This window comes from Carex rostrata, chromosome 33, assembly GCF_964058835.1.
Source record: "Carex rostrata chromosome 33, lpCarRost1.2, whole genome shotgun sequence".
Lineage (NCBI taxonomy): Eukaryota > Viridiplantae > Streptophyta > Magnoliopsida > Poales > Cyperaceae > Carex > Carex rostrata.
In genome coordinates this window covers 1674066-1691438 of record NC_135950.1, presented here as the reverse complement: position 1 = coordinate 1691438, position 17373 = coordinate 1674066, and the positions used below count along the sequence as shown (strand labels likewise).

General features: G+C 33.3%; 2 protein-coding genes across 3 annotated transcripts; one reads left to right on the top strand and one right to left on the bottom strand.

Annotated features, from left to right (window-relative positions):
- The first annotated feature begins 1452 nt into the window (after positions 1-1452).
- Positions 1453-5926, top strand: LOC144548611 (LEAF RUST 10 DISEASE-RESISTANCE LOCUS RECEPTOR-LIKE PROTEIN KINASE-like 1.1). 2 transcript variants are annotated; one of them, XM_078297324.1, is made up of 3 exons: positions 1453-2135; positions 3119-3863; positions 4832-5926. In XM_078297324.1, the coding sequence occupies exons 2-3, from the start codon at positions 3749-3751 to the stop codon at positions 5602-5604; spliced, it is 888 nt and encodes a 295-aa protein (XP_078153450.1). In that variant the 5' UTR covers positions 1453-2135; positions 3119-3748; the 3' UTR covers positions 5605-5926. The 2 variants fall into 2 exon arrangements, with proteins under 2 accessions (XP_078153450.1, XP_078153451.1); XM_078297325.1 differs by lacking the exon at positions 1453-2135 and having other exon boundaries at positions 3108-3863.
- Positions 5927-7714: 1788 nt separating this feature from the next.
- On the bottom strand, positions 7715-16516 carry LOC144548713 (putative LRR receptor-like serine/threonine-protein kinase At1g56140). Its single transcript, XM_078297441.1, has 25 exons — positions 16348-16516; positions 15661-15847; positions 14622-14693; positions 14255-14326; positions 14076-14147; positions 13907-13978; positions 13751-13822; positions 13595-13666; positions 13356-13427; positions 13180-13254; positions 13010-13081; positions 12831-12902; positions 12671-12736; positions 12489-12554; positions 12288-12332; positions 12098-12162; positions 11296-11412; positions 10808-11100; positions 10101-10302; positions 9760-9918; positions 9525-9643; positions 9199-9409; positions 8703-8934; positions 8449-8599; positions 7715-8198 (listed from the first exon to the last, which is right to left on the bottom strand). The coding sequence occupies exons 1-25, from the start codon at positions 16463-16465 to the stop codon at positions 7884-7886; spliced, it is 3069 nt and encodes a 1022-aa protein (XP_078153567.1). The 5' UTR covers positions 16466-16516; the 3' UTR covers positions 7715-7883.
- Between the last annotated feature and the right edge of the window lie 857 nt (positions 16517-17373).

Here is a 17373-nt window from a genome sequence, read left to right as displayed (position 1 = left end):
AACTGACCTCATTTTCCTCTGAAATTGACAGAAAGATTCCTAGTTGTGTTGTTGGTTTTTAAAATGTAATAGGAGCATTAAGGTAGAAGTTTGTAGAGAGCTTCCTCCATGGTGTATTTTAACTGGTATTTATTTTATGAGTGATGCTTCTATGGACATAAGGACCTATTTGTAAAATGAACATATTTTTATTTTCAAAGTTCAAACAGTCTATCCGAACCGTTCATCTTGTTCTCCATATTAATATGTGCTTGGAGACCAAATTTTACATTTTTCTGAATTTTTTTACTATTTATTAAGCATTTTACAAAAAATATCAAATTCAGACCATTGAATTTTGTACCCATCTTAATAAATAGTAAAAAAATTCAGAAAAATGTAAAATTTGGTCTCCAAGCACATATTAATATGAAGAACAAGATGAACAGTTCGGATCGACTGTTTGAACTTTGAAAATAAAAATATATTTATTTTACAAATAGGTCCTTATGGACATAGAAGCCTTTGCCTTATTTTATTTATGACAAGTCAAAGTCATGGTCAACCTTATATAGCACTGGATGAGGTCACCAGGATAGTGAAATGAGATATTTGGATAGCCATTTTTTTTCTCTTTTCTTTCTAAGACGTGTTGTTTCAGTTTGTTTAATTTTTTATTCTGGTCAAGAAAACTTGCGTAATTGTCCTCTCCAACCGTGAAAAGGTCATTGGAGATTTCAGAAAGATCTGAACTGTCCATTTATATCTGAAGTTTTTTTTTTTTTTTTTTTTTTGCAATGATATCTGAATTCTGAAGTTGTAAACTGCCATACATGGGTTTATTCACTTGTTAGTTTTTCTGAGTTTGTACGTGGCGACATGAGAAGACTTTGACTAAGTCAACTATCTTTTAAGCCCAAAGAATAATTATGTTTACAGAAAACATGGAATTTTTCACCAGAAAAAAACATACTGAAGTCGTGGGAAAAATATTATATCTTACCTTTTTCTAACATTTATGCCAAAGTTACAGAGTAAAACTTATTTTACCTTGACAAAATATTCCAAAATTTACATACTGTGTGAGAAAAAATTTAAACTGACTTGTTTATATTCCTTCTGAAATAAAATCAGGGGCATTTTCCACTATATATATATGACTTGCACCCATGAGAATTCTTCAAATTAATGTTGTGATTATTATTTTGTTATGAATTCTACCCTGAATTTAAGTCATGTTTTTGGTACACTAATCAAACTTTGGGTAGTTAAAGAGATGCATATAGTGTAGAAACTATAAACTACCTTCTTGGTGACATTTTTCAAAATTGTAGGGCCTAACTGCTTATCTTTTAATAACCCAGTCAAGGTCAGCTAATTCCCCAAAATGAAGGGAACTGTGCTATCGTCAATCAATGGAAAATTATATAAGATGTTGTAAGAAACTAAGAATAGCTTAAGTAGATCTCACTTTGTTCCGTCTTTAATGGTCGCTTCAGTACTGACATGTCTTTCTTTCATTTTCTTCCTTCCCTACTTCTCCAACTCATGTAGACCTACAGTACTTCCATGTAATCCTTCTATTGAAATTAAGCCTCCTTTCTATCTCCAATCAGAGGTCACGATTGATCATAATTGTCTTGGTTATTTACCGATTGAATGTTACAATAATACGCCATTTCTCTTATGGCTTCCTAATAAGCCATTACCATTGGAAAGCATCTCATATGACAACAGCACCATTACGGTTCAAAATCCTGATCTTAGTAGTTCATTGAAAAAATCTGGCTGTCGTAATCTTTATTTTAATTTTTCTAGTCCTATTAACTTGAACCTTGGGATGTATGGTTCATTGAATAGTAGCCTTTCTTCTGTGAGATGTGACCCTCCTGATCATATACAATCATCACTACCCAAGATATTTGGAAAGGATTACAACCTTAGCTACTCGCCTTCTCTTGGTGAAGAAGATAAGCCTAAGAAGAATTGTTTGAGGCCAAAGAATTCCGTTGACCCATCTTTTGAGTCCATTTTCTCATTCAAAAATGACAGCTCACAGCTTGCTCTGCTATCTGCTAGTTACTCAGATGATCTTTTTGTACAGCCCAGTTGCTTTGCAAACTGGACAGAGGTTTTTGATCCTGAAGATGGTAAAGGTTAGTAGCTTGTATATTTAAACAATTTAGTCAATTTATTTTTGTAAAATTTTCTTTCCCCGGTCAAAATTTAATCTTGACATAACAGCTCTAATAGAAACAAGATATGAGACTTAACAGATTAACTAAACTTTAAGACTATATATGACTGTTCAAAATTATCACAATAATGACTAACTTTTTTTTTTTTTTCTAGTTTCCTTTTGCAAAGTTTTCTGGTCTTAGTTTCCTGTGAAAAATTCCCAATTTTCCCATACTTTTTGAAAAATATGTCTACCTTTTTCCTATATTCGATTATTCCGTGCCCTTCTAAAATCAAATCAGAAGCATTTTACATTCATGCCTAACTCAATGTTTAGCATAATAATTGTATAACATTTTACTTATAGTACTGGCCGAAATTTTTAAAAATATCATAATTCAAAAAAATATAAACCAAATAACTACTAATCCTGAAAATTTTCAATTTTGACACGGTCGCATCCCTATGCTGTGGACCCCCCTCTTGGGAACCGCATCCCTTAGCTGCGGCCCCTAGGAAAAGAGAAAAAAAAAATAGGGTCACTACTAGGGCTGAGGCCTCCTTTTTGGGGCTGCAGCTAGGGGATGCGGTCCCCAGGAAAGGGGTCCGCAGTATGGGAATGCAGCGAGGGCATTTTTAAAATTTCTAGCAAAAGATGGCTATTTGGTTTATTTTTTTTGGGGGTATGATATTTTTAAAAATTTCGGTAGTACTAGTATTTGCTATTCATCAATCTATGTAGTTCTAATTTTTTTTTGTACTGGAGGTGCTAGCTGGTAGGAAATTTCCATTTTTCAATCCTTTGCAATATTTTTTCAAAGGATATCATTTTTTTATCATTTTTCTATCATTTTTTCTAATTTTTCTATCCTTCCCTATCTCAGTCAAGTGAAAAGGAAGTATGAAGTCTATCTAAATTGATGATTCATTTGTGCCTTTTCTTTCTTTATCCATATTGCAGAGAATCGCTTACGGACAAGAATCATAATAGGAAAGTATTACTTCTCTTTTAGTTTTACTGTAAAGTAAACGGATATGTTGTCTTATCTTTACATTTTATTTATGAAATTATGACTTTTTTTTTTCATTTAGAAGAAGAGTTAAAATATCTCTTTCATGCAGGCTTCAATAATATTCTGAGATTTATAGTTTAAATAACTAATTTAGAATAGGTTTTGGTCTTCAACCCATCCAAACCGATCAATTACTCATTTTAGCATGGTTTCAATAATATCCTCTGCTCCATTTCTATTAGAGGAAAATTAATACCTTGAGAATATCAATTGGGATACAGAAAATTTAGCATGGTTGCATTGAAAACTTCGATAAACCTACTTGAAACTCAACTTCATTTATACCTTATGGAATGTTCAAATTTAAAACATTTTACCCTTTTGTACTCTATTTCTGTGGATTCTCACTTTGATTTCATTACCCTTCAGGATGTGTTGTTGGATTAGCTTTTGTGCTTGCATTATGTGGTTTGTTACTTCTAATCTACAAGCGCAAGACACTAATAAGGTTGATCTCATCATCGTCAAAGCTTCAGGTACAAAGAGAAGTTTCTGATCAATACTTTCATGACCCAGAGATGGTTGGGTCAGAATACAATCAGATTTTCTCTTACGAGGAACTTCGGGAGGCAACTGAAGAATTTAGCAAATCAAAAGAGCTCGGTCATGGAGGTTTTGGCATTGTATTTAAAGGTAAATACTATCACTTGTATTGTAAGGTAAATGTCTTGGCATCCAACATTGATCTCATTTATTAATTTTTTTTTTCAAAATGCTTTCTCAACTTTTGAAAATAAAATTATTATTTTGGAGAAAAAAAATCTCTGTTTTTAGTCTGACTAGCTAAGTTCGATATATATATATAGAGATGGGCTACGGTGAGTTGTGAAGTAAAACGCGTTTCTACTTCACGCCGTATTTTTGTTTTAAAAGTCTAAACGACCGATCCGAACCGTTAGATGTTTAATCCATATTGAAATGTGCTTGGAGACCAAATTTTACATTTTTTGGAATTTGTTTACTATTTATTAAGCATTTTTGAAAATTGCTGTTTTGCTGTAAACAGTAAAAAACAGTAAAATTTTCTGGACCATCAGATCAGTGACTTTCAAAATTGCTTAATAAATAGTAAAAAAATTCCAAAAAATATAAAATTTGGTTTCCAAACACATTTCAATATGGAGAATAAGATGAACGGTTCGGATTGACATTTTGAACTTTAAAATCGCAAAATATGAGCGTGAAGTAAAATAGTCGCTTTACTTCGCAACTCACCGTAGCCCACCTCTATATATATATATATATATATATACCTACTTACTTGGGGCCTTGAATTCTATATTGGAGCACTAATGGTATTGTTTTTAAGAGAAAGCATTTTTGGATATAAAAGTAAATACTATCACTTGTAATGTAAGGTAAATGTTTTACCTATTCAAAATATGTACTTTTTTGTTCAACATTTATCTCGTTTATTTTTTTTGTTTTATCCAAAATGCTTTCTCAAATTTTTTAAATAAAATTATTATTTTCGAGAAAAATATCTCTGCTCTTTAAGGCCTTGATTTCTATTGGAGCACTTGTGATATTTTTAAAAAAAAAATTGATATTAATGATGTTGTTAATCGGTGATTAGCAATTAACAATAGAAAATGCTCTAGGGATACTCAAGGATGGACGCACAGTAGCAGTAAAGCGTCTTTACAAGAACAACTACAAAAGCATCGAGCAATTTATGAACGAAGTCAAAATTATCTCCAGTCTCCACCATCCAAATCTCGTTAGTCTCTATGGAAGCACCGCATGCTCCAGACGGGAGCTGCTTCTTGTCTATGAGTTTGTCCCCAATGGCACCGTTGCCGATCACCTCCACAGGCCCCGCTCTAGCAAGAATGTACTAACCTGGTCGGTTCGTCTGTCAATTGCTATCGAGACAGCAAATGCTCTTGCATATTTACATGCAGTTGAGTCCCCGATAATTCATCGAAATGTCAAGACGAATAATATATTACTAGATGATGGATTGCATGTCAAAGTTGGTGATTTTGGTTTGTTGCGTTTCCTAACAGTCCCTCAAGGTACGACTGGGTATGTGGACCCGGTGTACCACCAATGCTACCATCTTACTGACAAGAGCGATGTGTATAGTTTTGGGGTTGTATTGATGGAATTGATTTCATCAAAACAGGCTGTAGATTTGAGCAGGAGAAAAGATGATATTTACCTTGCTAATATGGCATTAAACAAAATACAGAGGTGTCAGCTCGACGAGTTGGTGGACCCGGCTCTCGGGTTCAGATCAAATTGGGAGGTGCAGTGCATGGTTTCTTTGGTTGCTGAGCTAGCGTATCGATGCTTGCAACCTGATAGAGAAATAAGACCATCTATGAAGGAGGTTTTGGAGACACTAAGAGTGATTGAAAAAGGTGATTAGAATGGAGATAAAATGGTGAAGGAAAAATATGATAAAGGAAGAAACTTATCTGTTGAAGTGTGAAACAAATTTTTCTCCTGATACTGTGAACTGATAGTTGGATGAGCAGTTCTACGACACCTAACACAAGCGGATGAGTACTAACATTTTTCTGTTCAATTACACCTATTTTATTTTTGCTAGGGGGATGTACATATAGAATATAGAGTAAATTACATGATAGTATATCTGTACGATTGTGGGACTGTTGTACAGTATTTCATTTCTTTTGAAAAATATTTTTTGAACTTTTGAGTTCTAATACACTTCACTATTATTGGTGTCTTTTAATTTCATTAGTAGAGATTATCGAGGCGATTTTTTTTTTTTTTGCAATAACTCGGATCCTCTCCAACTTTTGACTTCTTATCATAAGATTCTTATATAGGCTGTGCTTCACAAATGCAGCGCAAAGAAGAAAAGGAAGGAAGAGCTCGAGCGCAGTTTCTCTCGCTACAGTGAAACCTACACTCCAATTTAGGGGTTACGAATTTCGAAACTTTGTACAATGCCTTCTCCTTGCCACAGTAGCGCGTTTCTCTCCTTCCCTCTCTGATTACCTTCTTCTGGAGCGAGTGAGCAACGTGGGCAGATCGTGTTCCTCTTCTCTTCCCCTTTGTTCCCATTCCTTTCATTTAATGAAGGGGTTTCTACCACCCTCTGAAGCACATAAGAGGGAGGACAGTCTTACATATTTCCTTCACCACTAAAACCAGGCACCTTGGTTCTCAACTGATGTGAACATTTTTGGTTGCGATTAATAACCTTTTATACATGGTTTGAAAACTCGTCCGAGTCCGAGTTGACTAGGTCCGGTATCGGTCGGGTCTGATCTGAGTTTCACACTCATACAATTTTTGAACAGTGTTTGACTCGGCCGAGTTATCCGATTTTTAGTTCGAGTTAGACTGAGTCAGACCGAGCCAAACCCGAGTCAGACCAAGTCTTTCGGTTACTTACATTATTTTGGCAGTGATTGATCTATGATTTCAAATAAAAAAAATCAAATTATGCAAACAAAATTTGAACTAGAAAAATATTTAATTAAGATAATTATGCACTAAATTTATGCTGTAATCTCGCTTTTCTAAACATAATTTATAGCTAGTTTACATAAAAGGTGTGTTCTATTTATAATGTCTATATTATATTATATTATATTATATTATATAATTAGTGGATTATTTGAGTATAACTTTTTATTACATACTTTTCTTACAAATTATTATTTTTACAAAAAAATTTTCTATATTTTGGTTACAAAACAAGCTTCTGTAAAAAAAAAAAAAATCAGAATTTCGGGTCTATTTCTTTCAATTCCGGCCGATTCACTTGATTTCAATTCCACAGTCAAGTATCTTATTTTGATTCCAATTTCGAATTTCAGAACCATGCTTTTATATAGACCAACAATTTATTTACTATATCAAGCTAATTGTTCCTGACAGTGTTGTAAAAAATATCAGTTTAGGCTGATTAGTCATTGGCGGTGACCAAACCATCATGAATTTTTCCGACTGATCGACTGATTATTTTTTATTATGGCTGATTAATCGCTTGACGGTACCCTGTCCATCCGATGACCGCATACCATTATTTACAACACTGGTTCCTGATGTGTATCACCACTGAAAGGGTTTACAATTGCGCCAGATGACAAAATTATCCCACAAATAAGATAGTGTACTTTTTCTAAAATTGCAAAAAGTTAATTTTACTTGAAAATTATTGAAATTATATTACTTGAAAGTTAATTTTACTTTGGCATAAATGCATAGCATAGAGCCCCTCCATGCAACGGCTCGGATTTCAAGTTTTCAAAATCCTAACGGTCGATCCGAACCGTTCATCTTGTTCTCCATATTAATATGTGTTTGGAGACCAAATTTTACATTTTTTTGCAATTTGTTTACTATTTCTTTAGATTTATTGAAAATCGCTGTTTTCAGCAAATCTGGACCATAAAAACAGCGATTTTCAATAAATCTAAAGAAATAGTAAAAAATTCCAAAAAATGTAAAATTTGGTCTTCAAACACATATTAATATGGAGAACAAGATGAACGGTTCAGATCGACCGTTAGAATTTTGAAAACTCGAAATCCAAGCCGTTGCATGGAGGGGCTCTATGCTATGCATAGCATGCTAGCATATTCCCAAGTATATAAACAAAACAAAATTTTATATGCATCATTAAACATTTTTTTTACACCACGTGAAGTAGAGATATTGACAATCATCTCAACATCCCTCTTGAATGATTGAATCCACCACCACCTCTGACGATTGTGGCCGTGAAATGCCAGCATGCACACCTGTGCTTGCAGAGCTTTGCTGCCAATCAGTCAAGTAACTTGGCCTAGAAATAACTTTTCTGACTTCCAAATCTCCAGTCAGAATTGACACAACACGCGACATGGATGGGCGTTGCAGAGGAGATGCCTGGGTGCACAATAGAGAGACTCCTATCAGCCTCAAAGTTTGATCCTCATCATATGAAGCCAGTTTTGGGTCCAATAACCCAATTGCGCGATTTTGCTCATATAAGCTCCAAGCCTGGTGATAGAATGTTAGCCTTTTTCACCACTGTTGCTATTATTTCAGTACTGGTACAAAACCCAGTAAAACTACTGACCCATACTAAGAAGGATCACATCTTTCCTATAAAACTATTTATTTGAGTTTTTATCTGTTTTTGGTTTGAATGTCAGTATGTGCCGGGTCAGGGCATGAATGGTCCAACACAAGTTTGCTATTTTTTATTATTTATAGTTTATGAAAAGATAGAATTATAAATGTGTAGTACCCATTCAAGGAGATATGTTTGATCCGCCATTAGTTCCGGGTCTGAATTTAAGCGACCTGTTACAACTTCTAGGGCAACCACACCAAATGCAAACACATCCGTCTTTTCTGTCAAATGGCCTCTCATTGCATACTCTGGTGCAAGATAACCTCTGTATAATTTCAAAACATAGTTACTGCTTGTTGCTGTCAGTAATATATTTTATTAAATTGTACATGAAAAAAAAGGGAAGAGACAAAGGGAGAAACTCTTACATTGTACCAGCCACTCTTGTGTTGATATGGGTTTCCTTGTCATCATAAAACCTGGCTAACCCAAAATCAGAGATTTTGGGGTTCAGATCACCATCTATTAGTATATTGCTTGCTTTAATATCTCTATGAACAATTCTCACACTAGATTCCTCGTGCAGATATGCTAGGCCTCTTGCAACACCCAGACATATATCGAAGCGGGTCGCCCAATCAAGGCACAAAGTATGATTCCCTGAAATCAAAATAAGAAAAATATTAGAAACATTTCTCATTGAGAAATAAAGTCAGAAGAGGTAAAATTGGGCTAAGAGATTTATTGAATAATTGAAATTTCTTGTGGCATATTTGGTTTAATCTGAGATTTAGTTTCAGAGTTGCAAAACATGAAAAGTTTGGTTTAATTGATGTTCAAGGAGAATTAGATTCAGGCATAATTGTGAAATTTTGAGTGTCAATTACTGGCCGGAATTTATAGAAGCATTAATTATTTACGCACCAAAGAGGTGTTTGTCAAGGCTTCCATTCTCCAAGTATTCATAAACCAAAAGAGGCGTGTCTCCTTCCACACAACAACCATACAATTTAACTAGGTTTTTATGTTGCACAGCTGATATGGTGGCTATTTCTGTCAAGAATTCTCGCTTTCCTTGGTGTGATGTAACTGCTAATTGCTTCACTGCCACAATACGGCCATCAGACAATTTTCCCTACAAAAAGATATAGAAATGATCGATAGACAAAATGAATAATAAGATTCCCCTATTTTCTTACAAGTACAAAACAAATTTGTATAAAGGAAAGGATAAATATATAATTATATACCTTATAAACAGTGCCATATCCGCCTTTTCCAAGGATATTACTAGCATCAAATGCATCAGTAGCAGCTCTCAGCTCAGCATAACTAAAGACATTTGGTCGATCAATTATCTCCAATAAATCTGACCGAATAAAAAAAAAAGGAACTGGAAATTTAATGAAGTAAAATAAAGTCCCACTAAACAAACACCATCTAGTTGAATAATTCAAATGAAAATGTGAGAATATAGTAATTTACCTTTGTCTATTTCTGACATCTTCTTCTTGGGTGTCCAATATAAAATTGCGAATACTGCTATTAACCCTAATATTGTGACTGCTGCTACAATTCCTACAATGACACCTGTTTTGCTCTTACTTGAACCTGGTTCGCTATTTGAGAACATAGGCGTGAAGTCTGAATAATAAATAATTGGAACATAAGAAAAACAGGAACACAAATTTTGTTGGTATTGCTTTGACTGTTTAAAGGAATATATAGAAGCATGCAGACACGAGAAAGAGAGAGAGCAACTTAGCAACCTCTGACAAGGTTTAAAAAAAAAACAGAGAGTGAAAGAGAGAGAAAGAGAGGGGTACCAAAAGGAGAAATACTAATAGCTGAGATGAGAGGGCCATAATATCCATTAGATGGTACGCAACAAGTGCCTTTGCCAGCCCAAAAGAAATGTATCTCAATGAAGTTATTTGTTACTGGTACAGTGTAGTTTCTCACAACTGCTACAAAGGATCTCCCGCTAGCATTTTTCCTTATATCAAAGTCCTTCTCTTTTAAAGCTCCCTACAACAATTAGTTAAAAATTGTGCAAAAAAATCATTGGTTAATAGTAAACATATTTTACCTATGATCTACACAGGAAGAACTTCCAGAATAACCAAACTGAACAACTTTGCCAGAATTGTATGCTCATACTGGTACGTATAAATTAGTCTCAGTAGTACAAACAAGGTTACTTCTACAGGTTTTGTAACTCAAATATAATTTCAGATAACACTAAACACTTAAAACATGCAATTGAAAAACAAAACCTCCATCACACAGAAGTGAAACAATGATTTTAAACGTATGCTGCACTGGTACCAAGAGGCGGGTAATATCATGATGAATTGATGATGGCTGCATTTACTGGACGAAGACCTGATCTGCCCCTTCCTCTAACCATTTTTGTTGTTGTTTATTAACTTCTGTTGCAAAATTCCTTTTGCAGTATGTTACCATACTATCAAGTATAAACTAGTACTAGGTGATACAGTAATGTTTGCAAAAAAAATGATATTGCAGAAACCTGGATAAAGATATCAAAAACCCTTCTCCCTGCACTCTTCCAAGTAAGTGGAGGCTTGTTTGGGTAGCCAATCTCAGCAAATTGGAGCCTAACAGTATAGTTTCCATTTTGAAGTCCGAACCCATAATATCTCAAAGAAGATGGTGACATTCGTGCATTCTGAAACAATTCAGAATCAAGTGTATTTTGAAATTGGTCGGCTCTTCCAGTTGAATTGTAACTGTCAATTATGTATTTGTCACCCCAAGCATCTTGAAATGTACCCACGTTGCTCACTCCCCATTTGGTATCATCTATAAAAAAGAAGAAACACAAAAAAAATGTAGAATGGTCTATTTGTTTCAGTACATCTATTAATTTCTTTGTACTGGTAAATAATTGAAGGTGCCAACAGTCAAGAATGTTATTCCTTCAATTCAAATATCAATTTATGACAGCATTTCATATTAAGTTTTTTTGAATTGTGCTTATGGGTATGGAGCACATACCTGTAACATAATAAGAAGCGGCTGACAGGTCGACATTATCTGATTGGTACACTGTTCCATCTTGAGCAGTCAAGGTCGTGAAGGACGTAGCTCCGCATTTTATTGCTAAGGATGAATCTGTAATTTAGTTTTTGCTGTAAATATTTTACTTAGTTTTAAAGCATGCCTTGTTTGCCATTTTGGTCTGTAAATTTTTAAAGCAACATATGGACCAGAGCTGCTAAGAAGTTGAGTCGCTGCAGTGTAGCTGCATAGGCCCTACTAGTCAGAACTGGAGAGGTCCGTAGAAGATTTGTGAATGAATTAGTTAAACAGATCAAAAATTATGCGATGATCTGGCTCTGTGATGTCAGCTCAGTATTCAATCGCAATATCTGATCGACAGATTTAGATGATTCTTTTTGGTAACAACATCACCTATAAAAGGCAAAGACTTGTAACCGGTTGGATTATGAAATGAATAATCAATCTATTGTGTCCACTTACACGTTTTCTAGCTTCCGCCATTTCGGTTCTTGGTTTTCTATCAAATTACATCACCTCATCTAATTATTGAGTTAATAGTTTGACGTTGACACTGACATAAATAAAAAAAATTATTCTTTTTAAAGATAATGTCAATTTGACACAAAATGAAAATTTTAAGTATTAAATGATATTTTAAGAACCATTTGTATAATTTACTCAAAACTAAAATATGATAATGTAGCAGATGGACTCTGATCAACTTTGGCAGCAGCTGCCAACGCTTGCAAAGAGATAGAGAGATCGAGAGGGAGAGAGAGAGGGGGTTACAACTTACAAATAGGAGAGCCCTTGTGACAGGGAAAATCTCGCTGAAGGCATTCTAAACCAGAAGGCAATACACTGTAATATTGTAATTATGAAAAATGGCAAATATGAAACTGAACTATAAATAAATTTCTGTATTATAAATCAAGAGAGTCCATTAATCATATGGAAAACTTGAAAAGAATAAACATTCCAAGCACCTGCTATTGGAGCTCTGTATGACAAAGTTGTTTGCCAATAAGTTCCTTAAAGCAAAAAATAATAATAATAATAAAAAATAAAGTCAAGTTTTTCATAAACAGTGTTGAATGACGTAACAAAGGTTCTATTGAATTCATGAAATTTCTAATTATAGGGATCAATGTAAGTAATAGAATTCCTTGGAAAATAACATTACTTACAGATGTAAATCTTGATGACTAATCCAAAAAGGAAAGGCTCCTGACAGCAGATTGTATGACAAATCTCTATGTACAGAAAGCAATGGGTAAACTTGAAACGATAGTATAGTACTATATCGATAATCTTGGAACTTTGGTTTCATGATAAAGCCAAAAGAAAATACAAAACAAGAATAGCGCACATGTTGACGAGGCCATTGATTTTCTCAGATGGCAAGCTGCCACTAAGGCTATTGTTCCCAAGAAATCTGCCTCAAAAATACAGTAACATGAGAAATAAACATCAATAAAAGAATAAATCTATTTGAAGTTATAAAAATAAACAGGGAAAGGATTCCTCACAAGTATGTCAGAGAAATTAAATTGAAAAGAGATTGCGGTAGCTCTCCAGTTATATTGTTGAAACTCAAATCTCTACAGGATGCATGAAAAGAAGATATAAAATTAAAACAACTGCAGGCAAAAGCAGTAAAAAATATTACCTTCATTACAAAAATAAACAAAATAGTCGAAATTCATACAGTAATGTTAAATTTTTGAACTTAGAGAAGTCTGTCAGGAGGGTATCTGATATCTTGCAATTCCTTAAGATTCTACAATGTAAAATTCAATTAAATATATATAATGAAGGTGCTGCATATCTAGAGAAATGAAATCCTCAATAAGAATATAAAATAAAAGGCATATTTACAAAGTTTCCAAGGATGTCAAGTTGCTGACAAAATCCAATTTAGAACTAGTGCCATTTGCTATGTCCCCAATCCGCCTTCATTCAAATACACACAAAAGCACACAAATCAAATTTTACAATTTAGATATATAAGAAAAAAGTAATGGTCAACAAAATTTGAACTAGCAGAAACTTACAAGCTGGTTAACTTGACAAGGTTCGAAAAACTAGATGGAATTGGCCCTTGAAAAGAATTTCCTTGAAATCGCCTGAAAATTTAATACTCATGGTTGTTGAAACGATCACAATGAAACACACAGATATATATAGAGAGAGAGAGAGAGAGAGAGAAACTTGGTAGCTACTACCAAGTATTTTCAAAACAAAACAAAAAACAGAGAGAGAGAGAGAGAGAGAGAGAGAGAGAGAGGCATACAGGTCTTGTAAACTTGTCCAGGTACCAATATAGTCAGGTATTTTACCAGTGAATGTATTGTCTCCTCCCCACCTGGCCATATGAATAAATAATTAACTCACATTATATAGAACTAAATTAACATGAATTATAAGAAAAAGACTTGAGAGAAATTACAGTTTTTCCATGTTTATAAGATTTGATAGTGTTTCTGGTAATTCATCGCTGAGACCCGAACTATCAATATAACTGAAAAACAAGAAACTATATTGTTAATTTATTAGTTTTCTTTCAGTTTCTAATATTATGACAAAGAAAGTAAAAAAGATAAACAGTTCTTGAAGATTCGTCAAGTTTCCGAATTCATCAGGTATCGGCCCACTGAAGTTGTTTGTTGTGATTCCCCTGCAATATAAAGTAATTAACCGGAAACCAAAAATTAGAATTGAAAATCTATTACATTCTTCGAGTTCTATTAGGAATCAGGGAAGAGAAATATTACAGCCATTTGAGGTTTTGAAGATTTCCCAATTCCTTTGGAAGTGAACCCGATAATGCATTAAAGCCAATATTCCTAATTTGTTTAATATCAATAGGAAGCTATGTAATATTAATATAACCGATCTAGCTAATATATTAAAATTTATATAATTCACCATTTATCAAGGAAGATGGCATTACAAGTATTGCATTCGAGTCATTTTCCCCATGAATGCTGGTATGGGACCCGTTAGATAGTTTTCTGCCAAGTTCCTGATCAAACAAATAATAGCTAAGAAAAATACACAATTAGAGTATATAATTTATGACTATCTGGTATGCTCTTCAGTATTCTTCAAAGAAATAATTCAGTTATTAAAGATTGGCTGGTAGTAGCAAACATTAGTTATAAAAGATTGAAAGAAGAAACCCTTTTGGTTGCTTTTAACTCATTGAGGAAATTACAAGAAAATGGATATTAGGTACAAAGACATGTTTCAGGATACAAATTGTGTTTTGTAAAGAATGAGATAAGGAAAAAATACAGGCCTGTCAGTTAAATTATTACAAGTTACTAAGATAAGAAAGGTTTTGGAGCTCATCTGGTATAGTTCCCCCCACATCCAATGAATACACCCTCCTGTGTTAAAAACAAAAAAAAAAAAATGCCAAAAAAAAGTAGAAGTTATAAAACAAATAAATAAGTAATATATCTAGTGCATAAACAAAAGATACAAAAATAATTAACATGAAATTAGAGTGACAATTTTTTTCATGAATATATAAGTATTCTTTTGTTTCTCCTTTCACAACTATTTTTAATTTCTCCATGTTATAATATAGCAAGTGTATATATTTATGAAGGATCTGTGATTTGCAAAGCATTTGGGACCACATATTCATAAAATGTAAAGTTTAGTCTGCAAGTACATATAATATTTATATGAAGATCATGTTGAATATTCGGATTGACTATTAAAATTTAAAAAACAAAAATAATAATCTATATATAGTACGTACGGACCACTCTTTTCAGTTCGTTAGATTTGTTTACTATTTATTTGGACTGAGAAAATCCATTTATTTTAAGATTTTGAATCATATAACAAATTATTTTCCCCACATCATAATGAATAGTAAAAAAAATATATAAAAAAATAAAAATGATTTCCTACATACAATATATAAATCATGTTAACGTACGTAGGGGTGCAAACGGATCAGATATTATTCGTCTGTATCCAAATTTGTATTCAAATCTTATTGATTTGTATATTCAGAGACGAATAGTTTGCGGATACAAATATAAATTTAGTTTCACAAGAAAATATAGATACGAATACATATAATTATTTATATATGTATTTTTTTTTTAAATATCTATTTGTGTGGATACAGATACATACAGATATAGATAATTATTTATATTCGTACTTTTTAATTTTTCGGATAACTGTTTGTACATATACAAATACGGATCATAATTATTCGTATCCGTTTTTTTTTTTTTATCAACTAGACAATGTGACAAGTTTTGTTTTTGCAGATATATACACGAATACAGAATCAGATGATGCATATACATATACAGATACTGATAAACTTACAACTTGACAATGTGACATGTTTTGTTGGAGTTGTAGGTGCAGTTACACTTGATTCCTGGGTTGAAATTTAGATTTAAGTCAAGGTCTGTGGAGTCTATAGCCCACCCGCTACACGGTTCGCCACTTATGTTCCAATTCGAATTTGCACTCTGGCCCCACCTTCCTAGTATGGTATTCAGTGCCACCACTACAAAAAAATAAAATAAAAAATAATATGCATAGTCAGGCAAGTTATTTCTGCCAAGGACAAGTTATTTCAGGAACAAGTTATTTCTTCCAGGGACAAGTTATTTCTGCCACGGACAGCCCCTGTTTCAAAATAAAGGGAGACCGAATCTCCAATTCGGTTCAGAAAAAAGTAAAATATGGAGACCGAATTGAAGATTTGGTTCTATGGTTTTTGTAAAAAAAAAAAAATAATCATGCTGCTTTACTAAAATTAATTTAATTAATTATGGTTTATAAAAAAATATCTACTAGCTAGATGGAGTGCATATCCTCTGAGATATCTCATATTTTGCGTGATCAGCAACATGTCCGGTGCTTACTCGGGGATAGCGCAGGGGTGCAGTATTATATATTTGAGCTTTGAGATTTTTGCAGAATGTATTTGAACTGTTGAGATTTTTCAAGAAGTCACGCAAACTATGAGATATAATTCATAGAGATGTATCGATCAATGCATACCTTCAGATGGGTCTGTCGTAGCTTGAGCTGTTGCTGTTCTGGCACGAGACAGGATTAAGAGGCATACTATTAGTATCACACCTAAGTCTTTCAATAATGGCGAGTCCGGCACCACCATCGATCTCTCTCTCTCACACACACACACCTCTGTGTGCGCGCCTCCGGAGGACTTGTATATATATAAACTGGTACAAGTTAGGAAATGTCAAAGGAAGGAACCTAGCTATAGAGAGTAGAGATCGATCGATGGTCAAATGTCAAAGGACGAAAGAAAGAGAAATTTTGAAGGGGGGATTTTATTTATATTTCTCAAAAAAATTAAAATTGTGTATATATCTTTATAAAATTTATAATATCATATTTATCCTTCTAAATTTTAAAACTAAAAAATTATTAAATTGATTAATAACTATTAAAACATACTTTTAATTTATAAAGTATCATTTTTATCATTTCTTAAAAAGTTAAAAAATATGTAACATATTTAAGATAAATATTAATTATTCTTGTAGCATCTTCCTCATTAGTACATGGAATTTACATCACAAAAAAAAGTAGCTTGCATAAACTAATTTAAAATTTTAAAACTACTTTGAAATTCATCAGAGGTGTCTGAATCTTTTTTTTTTAAAAAGAGGCGAGAAGCTCATACCATTGCTGAAATATTATAATTACAAAAGTACCATCAGCCAGATGATCGAAGAATTTGAGCCATAGCAACAGTAAGAAAAGATAAAAGAACAACCATCAACCTACGATGCAACCAGCCTCTGTTGGAGGCAATAGACCAAAAGTAAACACAGATAGCAAGATTTAAGCCACTCAAAAGTATACTAAAGATTAGGATAACTGTAAAAGGAAAGTCATTGTCAATCATTCGGAACCGGAGGGAACGCCAGTTCTTATCTTAATTAATTGATACAAAAAATGTCTGGGTCTGGTTTCTTTCCTGGTTTGACTTGCTCATCATAACGATATCTAATATATATTAATTATCAACCAGTTGTAATAATCAAGATATACAAT

Excerpts from the sequence above, each read along its gene's own strand:
- LOC144548713 (XM_078297441.1), bottom strand. The coding sequence starts at position 16,465 with ATGGTGGTGCCGGACTCGCCATTATTGAAAGACTTAGGTGTGATACTA. Across the intron at positions 12,163-12,287 it reads ATACAGAGCTCCAATAGCAG|TGTATTGCCTTCTGGTTTAG; the intron begins GTGCTTGGAATG and ends ACAATATTACAG. Across the intron at positions 8,600-8,702 it reads ACAAGAGTGGCTGGTACAAT|AGGTTATCTTGCACCAGAGT; the intron begins GTAAGAGTTTCT and ends GAAATTATACAG.
- LOC144548611 (XM_078297324.1), top strand. The coding sequence starts at position 3,749 with ATGGTTGGGTCAGAATACAATCAGATTTTCTCTTACGAGGAACTTCGG. Across the intron at positions 3,864-4,831 it reads TTTTGGCATTGTATTTAAAG|GGATACTCAAGGATGGACGC; the intron begins GTAAATACTATC and ends AAAATGCTCTAG.